The sequence below is a fragment of the Pimephales promelas genome, chromosome 12, assembly GCF_988280905.1.
Source record: "Pimephales promelas chromosome 12, fPimPro1.hap1.1, whole genome shotgun sequence".
In the NCBI taxonomy this organism is placed as follows: domain Eukaryota; kingdom Metazoa; phylum Chordata; class Actinopteri; order Cypriniformes; family Leuciscidae; genus Pimephales; species Pimephales promelas.
Genome location: NC_142780.1, coordinates 29,266,636 through 29,289,378, shown reverse-complemented (window position 1 = coordinate 29,289,378; position 22,743 = coordinate 29,266,636). Strand labels below are relative to the sequence as shown.

General features: G+C 37.3%; 1 protein-coding gene across 1 annotated transcript in view; it reads right to left on the bottom strand.

Annotated features, from left to right (window-relative positions):
- nek11 (NIMA-related kinase 11) overlaps positions 1-22,743 on the bottom strand; it is a 55,102-nt gene that overhangs the window by 17,258 nt on the left and 15,101 nt on the right. The window contains exons 4-13 of the mRNA XM_039650929.2: positions 16,608-16,726; positions 16,319-16,383; positions 14,862-14,988; positions 12,946-13,095; positions 12,610-12,688; positions 10,373-10,458; positions 8,714-8,833; positions 8,327-8,417; positions 8,002-8,125; positions 3,691-3,830 (exon numbers count right to left, since the gene is read on the bottom strand). Of these exons, the coding sequence (XP_039506863.2) occupies positions 3,691-3,830; positions 8,002-8,125; positions 8,327-8,417; positions 8,714-8,833; positions 10,373-10,458; positions 12,610-12,688; positions 12,946-13,095; positions 14,862-14,988; positions 16,319-16,383; positions 16,608-16,726 (1,101 nt within the window). The remainder of the gene's footprint in view (positions 1-3,690; positions 3,831-8,001; positions 8,126-8,326; positions 8,418-8,713; positions 8,834-10,372; positions 10,459-12,609; positions 12,689-12,945; positions 13,096-14,861; positions 14,989-16,318; positions 16,384-16,607; positions 16,727-22,743) is intronic.

Genomic DNA, 22,743 nt, shown 5'->3' with positions numbered 1-22,743 from the left:
TGAGGGTAAAACATTGTCCGTCTGTTCGCTTCATTTCACTGAGGATTGTTTTGTAAACAAGACTGGATTTGCAGACCGATTAACATTAAAGAACGGTGCTGTGCCATCTATATTGGATCCGACAGGAATGGTGCAACACACGGACTCTGGGTTGAACATGTATGGGCGAATCCTTCCGGTTGCCATTTTACAACATTTGAAGTCTTCAAAACAATTTCCCCCAAGTGCACCAACGAGTGAGTTGAAACTCATTATAATTTGCAAAACTGTTATCCACTCACAGCAGTGGGTGTTTACTTCCAAATATTCTGAGCTTCCGTGTTTCTGAGCTAGGCTCAAAACTAGAGTAGAAAATAGCCTATTACTTATACATTTTGATGTTTTTGAATGTAAAAACCAAGCGAATGTCATAAGCTGACCTCAGACAACAATATAATGAAATTTAAAAAGCCAGTTCATGACCCCTTTAACAAATAATTGTTTACAAAAAAAATATGAAAATTATTCATGGTTATTTCCCTCAACTGTCAGTTTTAAAAATCAAATATTTTGATGGTGGGTTTCATATTTTAGCATAAAAAGTCTGGTCTGGTATAAGGATTAAAACCATAAAAATATATTTGAAAAGTATAGCAAAAAGAAAAAAGCCGAAAAAGAAAAGGATAGCAAAAATATTGTTAAAGAAAGGGCCAAATTCATTGCGTATGAAAGAAAGGGAATTGGGCAGTTCAAGGGTATCAAGTCATGCCATCTGTGCAAAACATTGAAATGAGAATAGAAGAAAAATTACCGTCACATAAGGACCAGCTACATATTATGCAGCTATTTACAAAATGCAATTCCTCTGTCCTCCATTCCGGGGAATCTCACCCGGCCATGACTGGCGGCACAAATACCACAAGCTCCACTCTCACTGTGAGCCAGCTAATTATCAAATATCCACTGGGGCAGAAGTCTATTCCACTCTCTCCTTAGGTTTTATACTTATACCATCTCGGTTCAAAGTTTTTTTTTCCCCTTTCTCTCAATGGTGACAAATAGTTTTAATCTATTCTCGGCTGGCCTGATCGAATCGTGCTGAAGCCTGGTATTGGATTGCCGTTTTAAGAGTCTGCTGACTGAGGCAGTTTGTGATCTCTTGTGAGTCCAGATGAGCCCCTGGCTCTATCACACCTGATCTGAACGTATTTGTTTGCTGTTGTGCAACTGAACTCCAGCACTACAAAGTATCTGCAATAATGAGGTTGAGCTTGGTTAAGAAACCTTCTATGGGGAAAATGCATTTGCATAATCCGGACTTTAATACCGCAGACAAGTGGCATCATATTACTTGTACATTAACCATTATCTGTGGACTTGAGTGCTTGTGAGATATGACTAAATTCATCTTATTCCATGCTTCATAAACAGATGATCCTGTCAATGAGAGCTTATTACGACTTGAGGGTGTCTTTGAGTTTCGTGTGAATAATTAAAAAAGATACTGAAAGGAAAAAGAGGATACTTGAGGATATACCTTGAGGATAGAAAGAAAATATGGTATTAACATACAGTGGGGAGAACAAGAACAAGTACACTGCCGATTTTGCAGGTTTTCCCACTTACAAAGCATGTAGAAGTCATATTGTATGATGAAGTAATTCATTTGCATTTTATTGCATTACATAAGTATTTGATACATCAGAAAAGCAGACCTTAATATTTGGTACAGAAACCTGTGTTTGCAATTACAGAGATCAAATGTTTCCCATTTGACCAGGTTTCAACAAACTGCACTGCAGCAGGGATTTTGGTCCACTCCTCCATACAGACCTTCACCAGATCCTAACAGGCTAACTTAGGTCAAAGCCTCTGTTACCTTGGCAACCAGCATTAACAATCAGTAACATTACAAACAGCCAAAAGAAAAAGGAAAAAAATGGCCCTCACCCCTAATGTATATTCATCACCATTTTAGTGGTGTCCACCTTCCGTTTTGGCATATTTCCTCCTCTTTTGACATCTTGTACCATGTATTTGTATCTTTTCTGTACGTCTTTAACACTCTACTCAATGGTCAGATTAACGTTGTTGCCTGTCGTAGCAACCTTTTTCCAAATTAAACATTTCCTCTTGTTACTACATTCTCAGCTAAATTTCCCAAGTAAAATGTCCTTGTAACTGTTACTCCTCCAAACATATATTTTCCACTGGGGTAAACGGGACTGAGTGGTTGAATGAGCTTACTCGATCCACCATGTTTTTTTATGTTTTTTTTAAAGTGTCTTATTTTACTCATAGGGTTGTACTCATCCTTCTTCTTTGTCGAAACACAGAAGTGGAGTTTAGACCAAAAAGGTCTATTTTTGTCTCATCAGACCTTCTCCCATTCCTCCTCTGGATCATCCAGATGGTCATTGGCAAACTTTGAGCAGGGGGACCTTGCGTGCGCTGCAGGATTTGAATCCTTGACGGCGTTTTCTTTGAGACTGTGGTCCCAGCCCTCTTCAGGTCATCGACCAGGTCCTGCCATGTAGTTCTGGGCTGATTCCTCACCTTCCTCGTGATCACTGATGTGAGGTCTCTGAGAGCCAGAATTCTTACTGGTTGGTAGGTGATGAAATCCTTATGTCATGCAATAAAATACTTAAAAATCATACAATGCGATTTTCTAGATTTTTGTTTTAGATTCCATCACTCACAGTTGAAGAGTACCTATGATAAAAAAGACTTCTACATGCTTTGAAAGTGGGTAAACCTGCAAAATCGGCAGTGTATCAAATACTCGTTCTCCCCACTGTCACTCTTGGAAAAAAGGGGTGACAACTTGAACGTTCATTCCACTGTTATGCCAAATTGCCTAAATAAATTCTTTATGCCAAACTCTATAGACCCCTTTTGCGCCGACGTCACAGTTACGTCACGGCGCTAGCTGGAGGCAAAACAAAGTGAAAACTGGAGGCGGCCAAAACAGCACAGATTCGGCTACATAATAAGGAGCTTAAATAATTGTTACTATTATTAAATGTCATCTTGTTGTGTTGTTTGGTGCAGGAACTGATGAAAAATGAATATGCTGTATCTGGAACTGTTATTTCTAGAAAATATTCACATCATTAAAATCGCACTGTAATGTCACTCTTTACATTGTCGTGGTCTCGGCGCTGGCTCTGCAGAACTGCGGATCGTACGCACAAGTCTTGTACAGGACCATATAGGCATCTAAAGATTTATATGCCCTCAGTTTCTATTTGATCGGTTTCTCAATAAGGTAGCTGTAGAAGTCAGGCCACTCAACCGAGGTAACGTACGTTAATCCTGTCAGATCGTCCATGCATTGAGTGAGCGTGTAGGCGGCTACAGGTCGGCCAATCTGGTTCAGTCCGTTAAAAATAACTTTTGGAAATAACAATCGCGGTCCTGGACACTGAGTGACCTTACACATTAAGATAATATCGGATTTTCTCCAGTCATTGTTAAAAAATAAGCTAGCGTTGAGGGATCTTTCTGCCTCCACCTAAGCTCCGCCCACAAAAAACGTCACCGTGTTTACCAACTATAAAAAAGGGTCTATAGTTTTGCTGACAGATCTCATATGAAAACTCTAATTACAGTGCGTACAATTTATGGAGACATCTTTAAATGTAAATATCACACAGTCACACAAGCTGATTGACAGGAGTGTCTCTCCGGCGGCGGATCTCTCCTCACCTGTCCACATGTCTGACAGGAAGGGTCTGTGGGGAGATAATCCTCCGAGTCTTCCTCTCCATCTGAATCTGCCTCCGAGCATGACTCAAATTCATCCACGAAATAAAATGCCTCTGCCACTTGAGGATCCTCTGGGATTGCTGAAACGATTAAAAGGTAGCAAAGATTTAACCGATACTCGAAATGGTTGAGCAATGAGTTGAACTGACAGGTAGCCTCTATCTTTAACACAAACAAATGTTCTGCTTGATTACTAGAGCTGTTGGCATCCACCCAGATGTGAAAGGATCACTGGCAGTTTTAGCTCTGAAACAAAAAATAACTTACAGAATACCTTCTGTGAACAAATGAACACAGACAACCTCTCAGACACACATGAGTTCCTGGGCCTGAGACCAATCTGATTCTATCAGACAGCTGCCAGCGGCTGGACCTCCACAATCAGACACAAAGATGGCAGGAGAGATGGAGGGAGCAAGAGAGGGCTGTTAAACTGTACTTTACTCTATGGGGTTTCCTATTCACAATCTCAACAGTTTCATTTTCTTCTGTAGAGCTCTCCAACTGAGCACTATCCTTCGGCCTGAAAGAGAACAGCAATGCATCAGCATGCGCATTTACACCTGCATCGCCTGAACATCCACCTTACAAGACCAACAACCAGGGATAACATGCACACCCTCCAAATAGAACGGCTGGTTAGCACGTTCCAGTTAGCCTCTGCTGGTAGAGGATGTAACTGCACCATCTTGCTTTCTTTATTAACAGCCATTCATTAGCATGTATTTTCACGAATGTTTTGTGTGTGATTTAATAAGCCGAGAAACCGGTGGCCGATCAAACCATCCTCTGTTTTCCCAGGCCTGTCTAAACTACTAAATTGCTGCCCCCCAATGAAAGAGCAACCTGCAATTTAGCATATTTACAACACTGCAGATCTGTTTTATCCACACTCTAAAAAATGCTGGGTTGTTTTAACCCAATTTTGGGTCAAATATGGACAAACCCAAAATGTTGGGTTAAAAATGTAATGTAAAAATTTAACCCAACGGCTGGGTTAGTCCATATTTGACCCAAAGTTGGGTTAAAACAACCCAGCATTTTTTAGAGTGCAGTAAAGAGGATTAGTCATGACAAAAAGCAGAAAGCGCATTCTACTGGATCACTGTGCAGGAAGCCTCTGTGACATTTCAAATGAGCATGTGTTCAGACCTCAGTCCTGCCTCATTGACTCTGTTTATGTCTGTTTTATACAGAAATATCCACACACAAAGAATGTGTATCCACTTCTAGGAGGATTTATGCTCATTTGTGGGGAACTTTAGGTTGTAGTTTGCCAAGCATTGTAGAAGTCTGTTCTTAAATAGAGGACTGTGGGTCATCCTTTACCTTTAGAGTCCATTAAAATCACATTTAAATGATAAATGTTCAAGATAAATGAAAATCCCTTTGGAAAAGAATCCTCCGATTCCTAACTTTTTTGATTCAAATTAGCGATGTTAATGACACAAACTGCTTAGCTGTTTTCTAGCCATTTACTTTACACTCAAATAGTGAGAGAACTTACTGGGGTCAAGTTTTCCCAATATTTGCCCAGCAAATGACTCTTACACTGTCAACAGCGGACACAACAATTGTAAATCCATTTACCCTTCGTGTCACAAGTAGTGTGAGAAGTGTACTTGCACTTGGATTATGTTAAACTGAATGTTGTGTCAGTTTACTGTCAGGGATTTGTTGCGTAGTGTCGCGCCACATCCAGTGTAGACAGAATCGCGGATTATAATGGGTTTGGTATATGGTATAATGGTATAAGTATACCAAACCCGCGGATTATAATGGGTTTGGTATATGGTATAATGGTATAAGTATACCAAACCCGTGGATTATAATGGGTTTTGGTATAATGGCTAACCTTTACCAGATGAATTTTAATCTGACATTTTAATAAGGCCATAAAGGTTCAGAAACAAAGACGTTTATAAAAGTGATTATTAACCAGTAAAAAAGTTATTCCTATCTGTGACCAAATATCAACTCAATTCTTTATTAATGAGCAAGGATTGATGGATGGATGGTCTTCATCTCATTGCGAACTGCTATTTAAAAAGAAAATTCATTTGATGTAGTACTCTATTATACAGTATGTACTCTATTTACACCAGAATACTAATTAATAATACTAACAGTAGTGATGTATGCAAACAACTTAAAGATAGCCGCGGTTACAGGCTGGAGACAATTAAGCTGACAAGGTTTGCTCATAATGTGCTAATTGTCAGAGCTTATTCATTTGAACGGCATCTTTCCAAGGCATGGAAGTCCCTGGTGTAGTCATTATAGTTTATCTACAGACATGAGCAGAATCAGACCGTATGTTTATTTGCTCCAAAACTCAAGAAGATCATCAGAAAGGGCCGTCTACGTCCTTGAACCATATGCAAATATGAAACTATGAACTCTCAAAGTGACAAGAGAAGTCAAATAATGATATCAGAATAAATATACCATCCTAGAAGAGCATTTAACTTTGTTTATGATGTAGCTGGGTTAACCCGCTCAGTGTTTCTGCTGGGCGACTTTAAGTAAACTATACAAAACATGCACACAATTATACTTTTATCATTAATTATGCATTATTCATCCAATGAGTTTTCCTTGCCTTCGAGATGATTACGGAAGCTAGATAAAAAAAAAAACAAATCAGCTAATAAGGACAAAAGACCTGACTCCATTAGTCTCAAACCCAGACACAGTGTATCACTTCTTTCATTTTTAATAATACAAATCCACTACTTGCACGATTTTCTTTCCCAAATATTCCCAGTAACATACAATATTTCAGACAAACCCACATTTCAGATTCACAGTGATTGCACCCCGGCGTCCTATCGATAAATCACACCGTGTGGATCCTCCCCGAGTCGTCTAAGAGCACAGCTGTGGCTCTGTACTCGTTTAAAACATCTCATTTAAAGAGGAACCTAAAGTGATTAGAGCCAGGAACTGATAGATAACCTCTCAGGACTCTCAAAACACGTCTCTGAGATTTATCATAATGATTCCAAAACCCGATTAAGGAGACGTTTTGGTCATAACTTATCTTTCCCTTGATGCATATAATGACGGTGGTAAGAGAATGAGTCATTGAAAACTAGCATTATGCAAGATTGGTATCGGTATTTCACAGCCAATGCAAAATCACAAACATGTTAAAAATCTGGTTATGGCCTCCACAAAAATATTAAGTTAAGCTGATTGTATGATTGATCAATGAAGCAAATGAGTACCCATCAGAAGGGGACAAGTTATCTTTTTTAGAAGAACTGGAAGCGAACCGACAAACATATTAATTAATTCATAAATCTGATTAAATTGATCCATAAGACGCCACTTTCAACTGCTAAACCACATGCACATGATTGTGAGATATTATACTTAGAAAAGATTGTGAATGTCTTAGAATGTGTCTTGATTAATGAGAGCTATTCTAATGTAGAAGGCCATCTCTGATGCAGAGTGAGATCTGGATAAATCTAGAAATAGCAGCATACCAGCAGAAACCGTTCACAGGCTTGAGTTCTGAGCTGAGGTCCTAACTCCATTAAGGGGTGAAACTAAACTGCCCATTTCATTTCTTCTCCAATTTTCCTTACTTGTTCATAAAGGCAGGCAACGTCTACTCTGATAAATCTGAGCGGTGGAACATCATTAAAACATCTAGGAATCATTTGACTTTCAAATCGAAATGGAATATTTTTTATCTCTTTTAAATATGCGTGTGTTTGACAGTGCAGTGTAATACTCATGGTACCTCGCTCTGTTCTGGGATCTGTTGTTTGTTAAACCATGGAGAAAGAGGCACTGGAGCGCCAAGCACACAATGAATTTTAATGAAGATGTAGAAGAAAGAGAAAGTAATTTCTGATGGAAAGTTAAACTTTCTGATTTGGAAGAGATGGTGGCATTCCATCAGACACACGTTTTATAATAGACTTCAAAAAGCAAGAGAAAAGTATCAGGGGAGATTGCTTTAATTAATATACTTTCTGGGAGTTTAATTGAACAATGTGTGGGTAAAAAATCTTTTCCAAATTAAGAGCTTTTCTTGCCACACTTAACCCTGGGTAATCGTCTTATTAGGCTGTGGCCACTTTTAACCTTTGGAAATGCAATGTTTCACTCTTATGATTCTGGAAGAGGGTTAATCAATGCTTTTAACCCTGGGTTTTGGTTATTGCCAGCTCAGGTGTCAACCCAGAGCAATGATTTCTTCCATTTGACCTTTAGTTGCAGTGAAATACAACTTACCATGGTCTGTGGACACAGACTTGCACATCTTAGAGAGATGAGAAATGGTTCCTGTCGGTTCTGAGTTTCCTTTTGGTGTCTCACTCAGAATCGGTTGAGTCCTGTTAACTCCTTCATTTTTCACCTTGAAAAAAAAAGATGTAAAAACACAAATGCTTTACCAAAAGTTGCTCAGGGATGTCGAATGTATATCTTAGTTTCCTATTTCTCTCAATCTAAAAAGCTTTAAAAAAAAAGAAAGAAAGACAAATATAATAGAAACAAATTGCAGCCGTGATTTCAAATCTGTTAATTATGAATAATGTCAGATAGGAATCCTATATACCTTTAAAACATCCACAGTGACTTTCTGAAAATTTGACTTGTACTCTTGCATGCGAAGATGGTTTTCTTGATATTTTTCCTCCACAATTTTCCTATAGTAAGACAATACAAGTATGTGCATTTATAACTTTTTTATAGTATATGTAACTAGCATAGTTCACTTAAAAATGTTTAACTTTTTGGCAAAACTTTAACTAATGTTAACAAATGAAATAATATTGTAAAGTAATAACTAGAGCTGACGTGTTTCAATCTGCCAAAAAAATCCTCCCACCATGATAACAGAAAAGCCTTGTCACTCATGCTAACCTTATGGAATATGAACTAGGAGTCGCATTTGATTAACATTCAGTGTGACACCACGGTCAGTGCACTGAACGTCACTCACTTTAGCTTTCGTGCTTTCTCATCTGCTGCTTGGAGTTTCCGGAGCCGCATGCGTTCTCTCGGGCTCATTTTCTGCACCTCTGATCTCTCCCGTAGTGTCTGCAGATGTACCTTCTTCTGCCTGTGGGGTTTCAAGGACTGCATTTACTTAAATGACTAACGACTACTCCTTTGCTTTACAGATATTTTTTGGACTGTGTGATCAGAGCATGCATTTTCAAAAGAAATAGGGAATTTCTTTAATTCAAAAAAAAAAAAGAAGAGCAGAATTCAAACAAGAAAAAGTATATCATTAGGTTATTCATGAGAAGTTGTGTTAGACAGCTTCCGATGCTTTGTGTGCAGTCTTTGGACACCAGGCATACTAGAACAGCATTAAAAAGCTAATGAGCAAAAGGTTCAGTCAGATTCTCAGTACTGTTTAAGGCTGCATATAGCCTTATGCAAATAGCTAAGCTCTGTGCCTGTCGTTTGTTTTTAAAACTACTGTAGTAACGTTAAAGGAGTAGTTCACTTTTAAAAAACTTTGGCTGATAATATACTCACTCCCATGTCATCCAAGATATCCATGTCATTCTTTCTATATCAAAACGAACAAATCTTTTTTCGTGTCATTTGGTTCATTCAACGAAAAGTTCGAACAGGAGAGTCACGAATGCGGCCATGAATCATGAGAGTCATGAATTTCTTGTTGTCATTTCACAGCTGCTTTGAAACAATCTGTATTGTAAAAAGCGGTATATACAGTAAAAACAGGTGACTTGTAACAACACCCAAAAAAACGAAATGGATCCTGCATTTAATACATGTGCGACATGGAAAGTGAATGCTAGATTTGTTGGTGCACTTGAAACAAAACACTGAACATCAGTGAAAAATAATTACATTACATTACTGTAGAAAGGTTTGGAGTTGGCAAGCTTTTATTCTTCATGTTTTTAATGCAAGTCTCTTACACTCACCAAGGCTGCACTTGTTTGATCAAAAATATATATTGTGATATATTATTACAATTTGAAATAACTATTTTCTAGTTGTATATATTTTAAAATGTAATTTATTTGTGACTCAAAGCTGCATTTTCAGCATCATTACTCCAGTCTTCAGTGTCACATGATCCTTTAGAAACTGATTTAGTAAAACATTTCTTCTTATCAATGTTGAAAACTTCTTGACCCCAAACTTTTAAACGGTAATGTTCAATTTTGAAACCTATTATGTCCCAGTACTCAAGAATCAATAAACTGCGCTTGTTTGATTTTGCCATGCTCTGTTGGCTTTAACATTGCTTGGATTTCCACTAGGTCATAGATAACTATGACTGGCATATGCTATGGTGACATCATTTTTAATTAGTGTGGAAAGCGAATGAATGAAAGTCTGCAGCTCATAGACTGCCACCTGATTAACATGTTCCAAACACTGGGTACGCAGCAGCAACACAGCTACTGTACATTTTTAGGTCCCTCCAGCAAGATTGTGTGAAAATGGCAAAAAAAAAAAAAAAAAGGATTTTAAAAAAGCAACAACACAAAAACAGCCCTGTTCCCAGAGATCCCTGCATTTCTCAGCTGACAGCATCTTTGCAGGAACAGAGAAGTGAGACTGCCTATAAATGTCTCTTTCTCTCTGGGACTTGTTACAGTGTGGATTCACTTACAGTGCTCTTAGGACCTGCGATGCATCTCTCTCTCCCTCCATCGACTTGTCTCGAAGTGTCAGGCTAAAGAACTTGTTTTTCATGCTCTGTAGTGAGAAAAATAGCAAAAGAGATGAAATATCTGTTAATGCTGTTCTCTGAGGCTTGTAAAAGTTACAGTTGCCTTAGGACATAGGAAAGCAAAAAGCAAAACAGCAGCAGCAAAGCTAGTGTTCAATCAGAATAAACCGTTGCATTTCTCAGAACTCTTGAATCAGAGCGAATGGGAAGTAGAAAGACTGATATAATCATCCTCAGGGAGGAATCTGCAACGAACACAATAGTACAATACGAGATTTGTAAGGCGCAAATTACACAGGCAGAAGAAAGCCTTGGAAATTGTACACAACAAGGAGGGAAAAGCCATCAGAGAGTATTGTTTCAGAGTTGTGGTTTAGATGCCTTCTCCTTCTCTGATTACATGTTTCTGAGATGGTGTAATAGCTGGTGGAAGACACATACCAACCAGGAGCTTTAAGATAGGGGTTAGGGGATCACTAGCCTCCAAAGGCAAAAACGTATTACTAAGCGCCCTGATGTACACAAGTCAATGCAGTATTAATGTGAGTGATGAAAGGGTGCTATAACTGCAAATACTGTATCCGAGATGCATTAAACAAGGGCTGTAAAAAAAAAAAATCAATGGGATTAGATGCCTAGAGAGCAATTACATTTTCAGTGTGATGATTTATGTGATGAAAAATACTAATGACATGTACAGTTAGCTCTTGGAAGTTAAGCAGCCATTAGATTCGATCTCTGCATGATGTTGGGATTGTAGTTATTAACAGAAGACATTTTGTCTGGATGTGGGCGTTGTGAAAGGTCTTGTGATCTGTATGCTTGCATCCAACAAAACATATAGCCTATGCTGTATGTGATATAAGGGGAAGAATTAGGGGTAAGAATTTATTAAGGATCACATCTGATGCATGTTCTGAGCGGTCTGTGATTTGACTCGCCTCATTTCATTTTAGTTTTTACATTGGATGGGATCCCAGCAGTACTTCAACCACCAACTGTTATTTAACACAGAAGTCGTAACAGGCAGCGCAAAAATGAGTTTAGCTTTAGTTATGGTAATTGACAAAGGCAAAAATACATGAGGAGAAATGCTGTGAAAAATAGGATATAATAATCACATTCGGATTTAAAGGGATACTCCACTTTTTTTGGAAATAGGCTCATTTTACATCTCCCTCAGAGTTAAACTGTTGGGTTTTACCGTTTTCTAATCCATTCAGACGATTTTTTGATATTTAGAAGAATATCAGTAACCAGATTGGTCTGGTTACTGATATTCTTCTGAATATCAAAAAATCGACTGAATACATTCGAAAACGGTAAAACCCAACTGTTTAACTCTGGGGGAGTTGTAAAATGAGCCTATTTCCAAAAAAAGGGGAGTATCCCTTTAAAAAAGAGTGAGATTAAACCATCTACAGGGATTAATATTCAAAGTACAGTACAAGGATTTGTCCGTTTGCATTGTGCACGGTCGGGCCACCATTTTCACTGGCACTATCAGAAAAGAATTTTTAATAACTGCTAGAAATATTTTAATTTTTCATTTTTAAAAACGATAAATACCTCATTTTACAAACTGAAAAATGCAACAAGTTGTAAATTATGCAGCTATAAAACTATACATAAATAGACGCACTTTTGTTGGAAAACGGCAATTCATTGCACAGCTAAATGACTGGCATATACACTCACTTGAAGGATTATTAGAAATTTATACTGGATTGAAATCTGTTGAAAACAAATGCATCTAAGCTTCACAGAGCGAAGTTGACCTGTCCAAATAAAGTTTCGTGGAAATGTTCTGAGCTTTTATACATTTACAGACTGATCATGTGCCTGAAAGTTGCCAAAAATAATTAATATATGCCGGGGAACCAGGCGAACTATGACAAGCCACAATCGATACAATCACCAGGCAGCAACAATGCCAATCACTGACATTTCAACAGTACAATCTGAAAAGGTTATGCACAGGGTGAGTCAAATGGGAAGGCGAATCGATGATGTGATGAGTATGCATAACAGACTTTTAGAAACCTATTGAGCTTGGCCAGCAATCAAAATCTTCCAGGTGCATTCTGGCCCTTCCCATTAACCTTTGAAACAGAGACTCTGAACAGCTGGTCGGATGCTCTCCTGTCTGTTTGATCTGATCAACGGCATCTCCTCACCTGCAAGCTCTGCTCAATGAAGCTGCTCCTTAGAGCCTCTGCTGCCGAGATCCTGCGTGAAGAATCCTTTTCTAACATACTGGCAACACAGAAACAGAGAGAGAGAGAGGGAATTATGTTTAAGACCTCATGAAATGCTGATAGCTCTAGTTGAATTGCTTCTAAACCTGCTCGGATTTAGCATAATCTGCTTTGGAAAACTGCTGAATCAAACAAGCCATTGATTTGTGTCTATCTACTCATCCAAAGCGGGCAGACGGACAGATATAGCTTGGCGGAGTGGGATGACATGGGCCCGATTCGTGCCTGGAGCAGGACAGCATCTGTTTCTGGTACCTTTGCATTAGGGAGTTGAGCTGCCGTGAGTATGTTTCTGGCAGAGATGGAGTAGGTCCTTCCACAATCTTTAACACCACAGCCAAGAAGTTCTGCCCCTCAAAGGCATGCACCAAGCAGCACATCTCATAGAGAATACAGCCCAAAGACCTGTACAAAGAGAATAATAAAAAGTCCACCCAATGATGTTCCAAATCTGTATGACTTTCTTTCTTCTTGTGGAACATGAAAGAAGATATTTAGTATTAAACAGTTTCTGGTCCCCATTCGCTCCCACTGATTTTTTACCCCATACAATGGAAGTCAATGGGAACCAAAACTGTTTGGTTACCAACGTTCTTCAAAACATCTTTTAAGTAAGAAATGCATTCAAAATGGAAAAGCCATGGGTGACAAACTACACCCTATGATTCAATTGCTTGTAGAAACACTTTTAGCAGCAAAATGTTGAAGGAATCGTTTTCTGTATGACAATATCAATCATCGTTCTGGAGGAAGTTTGACCTGCTCTTCTTTAAAACATTGCTTCAGTTATATATACACTAGAGCTTTTAGTGAAGATCAGCTTACTTTTAAAATCATTGTTTGGTTACAAGTTTTTTGCATTTTTTATTTTTTCCAGAACTTGTTTGCATAGGTGACAATCGTACATAAAACACATGAACTCTGATGTAAAAAACACATGCACTCTGAACTCTGGTAGACTTTGCAATTATCATTATAGTAAAAAGGTTGAATCTCACTTTAGTTGAATAGAAACAAAAGAGAAAAAGAGAAGAAGAATTTGTGCAAGGATGTCTCTATTTTAGCCCATTCTCTCTAGCTTATCTCTATTAAGCAGCACAGTGACCCCCTTCCTCCAGTGTGTCTCGTGCTTGTGTTCTTGCAGGCTCGAGAGCACAGAGTGAAGAGTCCAATTCCCAATAGGATGCTTTACGAGTCTGAACAGAAACCTCAGCTCTCGGTGGCACATACACATCGAGGTGAGTGTGTGAGAAAACGCATGGTTCTTAAATTAGCAGCAGGTGCCTGTAGCCGTTTGGCAAATGAGATTGTCTCTTCTCTCTGTTTCATTCTATTTTATTGTTTTCTGGTCATTTTCCCCCTTGTTTCTTTCTTTTTTTTTACTGTACAAATATGTTGTTATTTCTTTATTTCTAAGTGGATCCCCATGTTCCCTCCCTTCAGATATCTATCTCAGCTTATAGTGTAAGTGGAGGGGATCCTTGCCTTTGGAAACGTCTCATGCCATGTATTGATATTACAGCCCTACCACACAAAAATGCATACAAGCAACCAGATATCACAATTCATGTTAATTATGCTTGACATTTTTCGGCGACATCTTAAACTATGCCTGATTGCAATTTTCGGTCAATTTTTCAATTTAAAATGACAAAATAATAATAAAAAAAACACTGACAAGATCAGCTATTATGTATTGCCAGAACTCGCAATTTGAAAAGCAATCAAACATAATACCTCATTACCTGCAATTTTGCATAATGCATAAAGATTTGTTTTTTAAAGATTGTGAGTTGACCGAGTGAGAGAATAACTTCGCAAGTTACAAGTGAAGATATATACACATATATACATACACACACACACACACACACACACACACATATATATATATATATATTCACAGTGCTGTGCAAAAGTCTTAGGCACATTAGTATTTTTTTCAACCTAGATGCAGGTAAATTTATTGTAGGAGACTCCAAAAATCAAACGAGGAACCTTTAAAATAACATAATAGGAAGACTTTAAGATCAAGAGGTTTTAATATCATAAGAGGCATAGATTCAATCAAGTGTGTCCTTTTAAGTGCAAATGTAAAACCTATTCAATGCAATAACCAAAGTCTTGGTTGGTTAAGAACTGAAATGACTCAATGGTTAAGTTATTCATACCAGATGTCTGATTTGGAGTCGTATCCTCTTTGGCTGAGGGCTTCAGGGCTCATGTAGTACGGGGTACCTGTAAAGGTTGTCGCCAGGTCACATGACCCCATCAGCAGACAGGATACACCAAAGTCACCTTAAAAGAGTGTTTGAAAAAATTCCATCAGTTTATCACCTTTTAAAAAAGAGTTTTGCAGGCAAAATTTAAGGAAACAGTTTACACAAAATGAGGAATATTTACTATAATGGCCCCAAATAAGCTTTTGAATGTTGAGACTGTTTGTGAGTTGACATGCACATGCTCATGAATCATTTATGAATGTTAGGCCACAAATATTCCTCCAAAAACTGTCCCCCAAAAGAGCTTAAAAGAGATTCAACTGGACAGATGCTGTGGATTTGTAAAAGCTTTATGAATTCCCAGCATGCTTTACAGCATAAATAATACATGCACTGTAATTGTTTTTTTTAATTCTGTAGTTGTCATCAGAGTTTGTTGTGTGTGTGTGTGTGTTCAGCATTCATCTTAATCTTCCTAATGATATTCTTGATGATTATACAGCTAATGAGGTTTGTGTTACTGTAAGTGTTGAGTGTCTATGTGTGTCTTCCTGTGTAGAAATGTAATGAAACAACATTAGTTTGCAAGATGTGCTATTTTTTTAGAGACAAAAAGCCATGCAAGATGCCATCTCCTTCAGAGCCAAGCAAGCATTTCAAATGTAATAGACAAATGAAAGCTTCCTTGGTTTGTTTACTGAACATCTGCTGAAAAGGAGACCTGTTGCGTTGACACAAAATTAATTGGAGACTGTAAATGATGCATTTAACAAATAGTGAGAGTACGAATACAAGTTGGCTGAGGTACTGGGTACAGTTGTTGTACACTTGCCAGTGTACAAGAACTCCAAAATCTCAATGCACTGCGCATCATGACCGTTTTTTCATAAATAAATTTTTTAGTTGTGTTAAGCACTTTGGCCAGAACTTGAAAATATCTTGCATATTGCTAAAATTGATATTATGATATTATGAGTTTCCTCAACATTTCATTTTTTAAAGTAACACTATTATCTTGGTAGGCTAAGGTGAGAAAATGACATAAAGCAACACAAATGCACAGAATAGTGTTCAAGTGAGTCTGCTGTACAGAATAATTTCATCCTACAAGAACACACAAATAAATTATTTTGCACAGAAATTAGTTAAAAGTGACTTTATGCTGTGATGACATGTTTATTAATGCACCTATTTATGATGGAAAATATAAAAGTGATGATCATCTGCCTCGGAGAAGAACAGCTTAGACCGACGTAGTTTTCTTTTTGACTGGGTAATGATCCTGTTTCTTTGTAGATAAATGGGCAGTGTTTGGGCTTTTGGTGTCATTAAAAGTCGCATCTGAAAGCGTTGCAAGAACATCAAACACACATCAAGCATCCTTTGGGCTGAGAAGCAGAGCTTACCTATCTTAACAATGTTCTTCCTTAGAAATATATTTTTGGCCTTTAGATCTCGGTGAAGAATTCTCCTGTTTAAGCAAGACAAACAAGAATCAATAGACACCGAAGCAGCAAGAATCAAAGATTTAGAGATGTTTTATTCAGTTGCGGCCATATTTGTCTTACAATGCACATTTTTGTCTAAGGACGAGCAATAAAAGACATAAAACAAATTCTTTTGAATGTAAAAATAGAAAATAGGTCAGTAATGAATTATTCACAGGGAAAAAGAGGAGCGGCGTTCTCTGCTCACCTCTGATGTATGTAATGTACTCCCAACAGAAGCTGACAGAGCCATTCACAGACCTGAGGCTCTGATAACACCCTGTCTGTCCGTTTTAGCTCATCTAATTTACAGTCCAAATCTTTGTCCTGAGGAACAGAGAGAAAATAAAAAGGCAAACATGTTGTGAATGAAAATCCACTATTTTCATTGTATGAAGCACTGGGACTCTAGTCATGGCTACAAAGCACATGCAAAAAGCTGATAAACAGTCTTTGTTCCCAAAAAGATCCCTCAAAGAATAATAATGTGCTGTTTTGTCTACTTTACTATGTTTCTCTCATCCTCTCTGATCTTTCTTTGTTTGCATTAGAGGATTGTGAAGTCGTCTTTAAGAATGTGAGCCTTTGGGCACCTATTTACACTTCAGACAAAAAACCCACATTTCGCTGCACACTGGCAGCGCCAGTCACGATGCCCATCTCCTGAGACTGCTGCGGGGAGTGTGAGAGAGAGAGAGAGAGAGACAGAGACCCCACCGCTAATGATCAAAGATGATTAAAAATCATTTTGAGTGTCAAATAAAAAGAAATTTCCCCTAAAATTAAGTCTATAATCAAATTAAAGCCTACTCAGTGTCATTTCAAACCTATAGGATTGTTTTCCTATCATGGAACATAAAAGAACAAACGGTATCATGCCTGCAGCTTTACTACCAAACCATGTAAACGATTCACTGATCAAATAAACAAATCCCAGACCTGTGACTTTCCATACCTATATAGTCCAGTTATAGTCCATACCTTGAAAGACAATTGATTCCAAGACAATATTTGACACCATTTACTTTTATTGTGTAGTATGGCCTGTACATACATAGTATATATGTTGAGAACAGTTACACTTTTTGCAATTCAAAATTAATGTAAACCACAAGAGTTTAAAACTTTGGAAAAAGTTTGAAACAACAGAAGAGCATTTTTCTTATATGCAATGAAATTAGATTGAGCATATAAAACTGGAGCATATTTAAGGATCTCGGTTTTCACCAAGTGCCGTCAAGAGAATAATCAATCCCACTAATGATACAACTCAAGCGGAGCTCAGTTTGAACACAACGCTCAACTCAGCACCCCTCATTTCAATAACAACAGACATTTGTCAATGTCTCAAGAGAGTGAGTTGGGAAAAATCTTAGGAAAGTCTTATAACGGTAATGCAGTGACAGGCATAAGGCATATCTTTGGATAAGCACTCTTGTTCACTGCCTGAGGGAAGTGTTTGCTCAATGTAAGTGTGGCTCGCCATGCGTATAAGCGAAGGATGAGTCACATTATGAGTCTAATTGGGCTAATTTGTCACCCCCATAAGATATTTATCTACGGTTATGACCATCATTACTTAAAAAGCCACCTCGAATACTTTCAAAAAGCTTTCAATGCTTTTTATGAGTGCAAAGGTTTAATTGGCCAATGAATAAGCATTGTAGCATGAATAGAAGTAATGAACACCTCCCTGTAAGCCTCCTACCTCCATTTCAGTCACTACAGAGGAGAGTGTTCTCATTTAACAAAATCTCATGGATCTCACGTGAAACTTATAGATTTTTTTGAGCAAATACATCTAAACCAGAGAGCAAATACATATAAACCAGAGAGAGTCAGAGAGCAATCTCTATGAAAGCATGACACACACACACACACACACAAAGGAGTTATTGGTTAGTAAGACATTCACACTTTTATTCATCAAAGACCCATTAAATTGATACAAATTGAAGAAGACATTTATAATGTTACAAAAGATTTGTATTTCAAATAACGCTGTGCTTTTGAACTTTCTATTCATAAAAGAATCCTGAAAAACATTATCAGTTTCCAAAAAAATATTAAGCAGAATAAATGTTTTAACAAAAATAGTAGTGTCTTAAGCACCAAATCAGCATATAAATGTTTTTTTTATATATATTTTTTATTTACATTTTTTTAATTGATTAAAACAAATGCAACCTTGGTGAGCATATACGTCTTTCAAAGCCATTAAGAAATCTTACCGAACCCAATTCTTTAAATAGTGTATATAATTTATTTGCATTAATATTTTAACCAAGCAATATTAAGTAAGTTCAGTCAAGATCAGTGGCAATAAATAAATAAATAAATAAATAAAAGAATAAAAGAGATCCTGAGAGGTCTTTTTAAAGTCTTTTTGCACACCAAGTCCAAAAAACACCATTCAAAACTGCTTGCTACGGATGCGAATAACGCAGAAAATAGATTTTTAAAACCCATTTCTATTACGGATGAAAGTTTCTGAGGCAGTGTGCAAGAGTGATTGACATAACATGAGGTCGTATTTATTTTTTAACGTTCGAAAATTTTGCATGCAAATTTCGGACTCATGGACAGATCTGAGCCGCATTCACTCACAGGAGAGAGAGAGAGAGAGAGAGAGAGAGAGAGAGAGAGAGAGAGAGAGAGAGAGAGAGAGAGAGAGAGAGAGAGAGAGAGAGAGAGAGAGAGAGAGAGAGAGAGAGAGAGAGAGAGGGGGCAGATTTCCATCCTTTATCAGCTCTCGGGTATAGTTCAACCGTTTAGGTGTAAGGTGCTCAGGGGCAATCAAAACACTTTCTTTATGTAAGTGTCTGTGCATGTTCCTGAAAGGGCAAAGAGCTGGAGCATAACAGAGGCTTCCCATGCCCTAATGATTCCCATCCAGAGCTGTTTCTTAAAAGACGTCAGCACAGGCAAAGAATCATCTCTCTGTATATCTATGGCTTCAGTCTCTTAACATGAATATATGACATTTATCCAATGGAGTAGGAGGTAATGAGATCTGCAGTGAGTCATGTAGAGGAAATGTGCTATTAATTTATAACAGAATAGGTTTCTTGCGACTATATCAAAGGAACCATTTCCACAAATAATTGCATGGTGCTATGCCAGACCATTAGTAAATATATAAAGCCAGCACCATATTTGTAGCCATTATGCTTTTACAGCACATGTTGAATAGTCACAGATTATTCATATAACCCTAGCGAATTTGTTTTTTTAAAAATCTGCCAGTCGAATATTAAGGTTTTTACATTATGACAATATATTCTTGACAATCAAGGACATTTCCCTCTCAAATCCTCATTCTTGTTATAGAAAAAAATGTCATTCTCATTATTGATACAGTAATGAAAAAGATCCTGTCAAAAAAAAAAAAAAAAACTCAAGTCACCTCTATTTATATATAGCACTTTTGCAATACAGACTATTTCCAAGCAGCTTTAGATAACAGGAAAATAATGCAATAAAATTTAAATGGTATAAAATTAGCGTCATAGTATGTAGATAAAATAAATAAATAGTAGAAACATGATGTTCGATTAATAATAACGTGTTATATTAATAAAATACAATAAATAATAGCATATCTATAGTGTTTAGCCTGGATATTTCTTGGCAGCAAGGTTCATCCATCCATTTATTCGTCCTATCAACTGGGTGCAAACTCAGGAAATATAAGGTTTGTTTACCATTTTACACAGGAAGCGCATGTAACAGAAAGCAGACACTTGCACTACAGAGACAGAAGATCAAAGATCAATGAGTCTCATCTCGATTATAGCAAGTGTCTGTCAGATGCAGACCTCCACCTACGTAGAACACAATGTCAAACGTGCACAAGATGAAAGAGAAAAGAACAAGAACTAGAAGCCAGAAGCAGAGGTATGGTTTAATTCTATTCATAAGCTTTGTCTTCTTGCTTTACGACTGTTGTAGATCAGTAGTCTCCCAAAAGCATCGTTAGTCAAATAGTCGCAAGTTACGTCGTTATCAGCATAGTTCAACGAGTCAGAGTTTCCCGAAATCATAGTTCCAACGAACAGTTGCAAACATCGCTGTTTAGTGGTTGGAACAACAGCTCTTGAACTGTCATTAGAAGCATAGTTTTTGTTTGTATGACATGTGGAATTAATAGTTCCTTAAAATCTTGAGCAAAATAAGCAAGCTGACATTCAGTCCAATATATATTTAGAATATACACTCTAAAAAATGCTGAGCTGTTTTACCGTAACCAAATTTTGGGAAAAATATGGACAAACTCAGCCATTGGGTTACATTTTTAACCCAATGGCTGGGTTTGTCCATATTTTACCCAAAATTGGGTTAAAACAACCCAGCATTTTTTAGAGTGTATACAAATGTCATTTACATCTTTAGTATGTTAAGAGATTTTTATTCTGTTGTTTTTGAAGAGTGCGCATGTAAGAATGAGCCTATGATTGGATCTAGAAATAAAGCAAATTAGACCTCAGATTCAATGTCTGTAATTTATAGCAAAAAATCTCAAACGGATTTATTAAAATAATTTATTGCCCCACCACCTGCATGACATCACCAACCAACATGGTTGAACGACACATTTGTGACATTAGGCAACAGTTTCAAGAAACAGTCGTGACTAGCTAGTTGATATCTTCAAGGATGCGTCATAGATAAGACATAAGATTAATTGTAGGGCCTATTCTTCATCCCATGTCTCTAGGAGAAAGGAACTCCATGCACTCGTTCAGCACAGGAGGCATCTCCCTTAATCTATGTAGAAGTGAAGACCGCATGCAGTAATCCAGAGCACAGAGAACACAATCAAAGCGGCATTAACATTAGAACTGTTTTTATGGCATCCGTCATCTTTTATTCTTCAACAGCTTGGTAACAATGTGGAATCAACAGCTGGTAAAAATGCTGTTGTGTTTCATTTTCTTCTGCGTTTCCCAAAAGCTGCCAATGTGGCACAGTTCATAAGTTTTTAAACTTCATCTACCATTCAGCCCTGAACACAGTTAACATTTTCATGACATATAATAATTTGTGTGAGATGGAAAAAATCATATTATATTGTACAACTTGGATGGTAAAAAAATAAATAAAAAAGTATTTTTTTTTACTCTTAAAATCATGATTATAAATTTAAACGTATAAATTCAGATGTCAGTGTTCTCATATAGTCATGTTTCAAATAAAGGAGGACAAATTTAAAAACATAAAATTTACTTTTTTGACTGTTGGACATTTAAAATCAGGCCATGAACTATATTTTTTATTATTGTTTTTTTTATTTATGGTATAATTATGTTTTTCCATTGTGACAATATTTTTATTTTTATGAGTAAGAACATTTCCCCCTCAAATTCGAATTATTGTTATGGGATAAATGTCATTCTCATTATCAGTCATAATACAGTCATGAAAATGATCCAGTCCCAAACATTTCTGTAAAAACTCGAATTCAGTACAACAAACACTATCATAATGTGTTACTATTTAAATAAAATAGTACCACTATTTATATAGTACCACTGGCCACTTTATTAGATAAACCCGTTCAACTGCTTGTTAACGCAAATATCTAATCAGCCAATTGCATGGCAGCAACTCAGCAAACGATCTCCTTAATGTCCAGTACACACTGTACGATTTTGGGCTGTCCCAGACGAAAGATGATCAATCGCGGCGATTTTTTTGTGGTCGTGGCACCTAAACAGTGGTCCTACGTCTTACAGTGAGAGGTTTAAAGATGGCTGTTGTCACAGTTTTGCGACCAAAGATAGTCTGCGATAATTTTCTGACAGTGTCAGAAATTTAACATGATCATCTCACAGTGTATTTGCTGCTATGGCCTACGTCTACTGACTAACCAATGCAACATGACATGTCGAATTGTCCGACATGGTGCTAAAAATTTACGGGCCTCTTTTCCCGTTACCGCGTCCATATTCTGCTCTTTTGCTTACTTTTTTCAGCGCACATAAAAACCATAATTGCCAAAGTGAGGTTCATCTTGCTCTATTTGTTTACCACTAGCGCATACTGATGGCGTTTTATTCTTCTATACTAACTTGCATCGTAGCCTACGATTCAATAGGTGTCATCATCATACAGTCTACAAACATGTCGTACCCAAGTTTATTAGATCCATCCATGTTGTTCAGTGTGATTTGTAAGGATCTTATAGGATTGCTTAAATCGTACAGTCTGTAGCAGGCATCAACATTTGGCATAACACATGCTAAATTTAAATTGAGCAATGGAACGGGGAAGAGAGTTCACTCAAATGACTTTTAACATGCCATGGTTCTTGGTGCCAAACGAGTATTACAGAAACTGCTGAT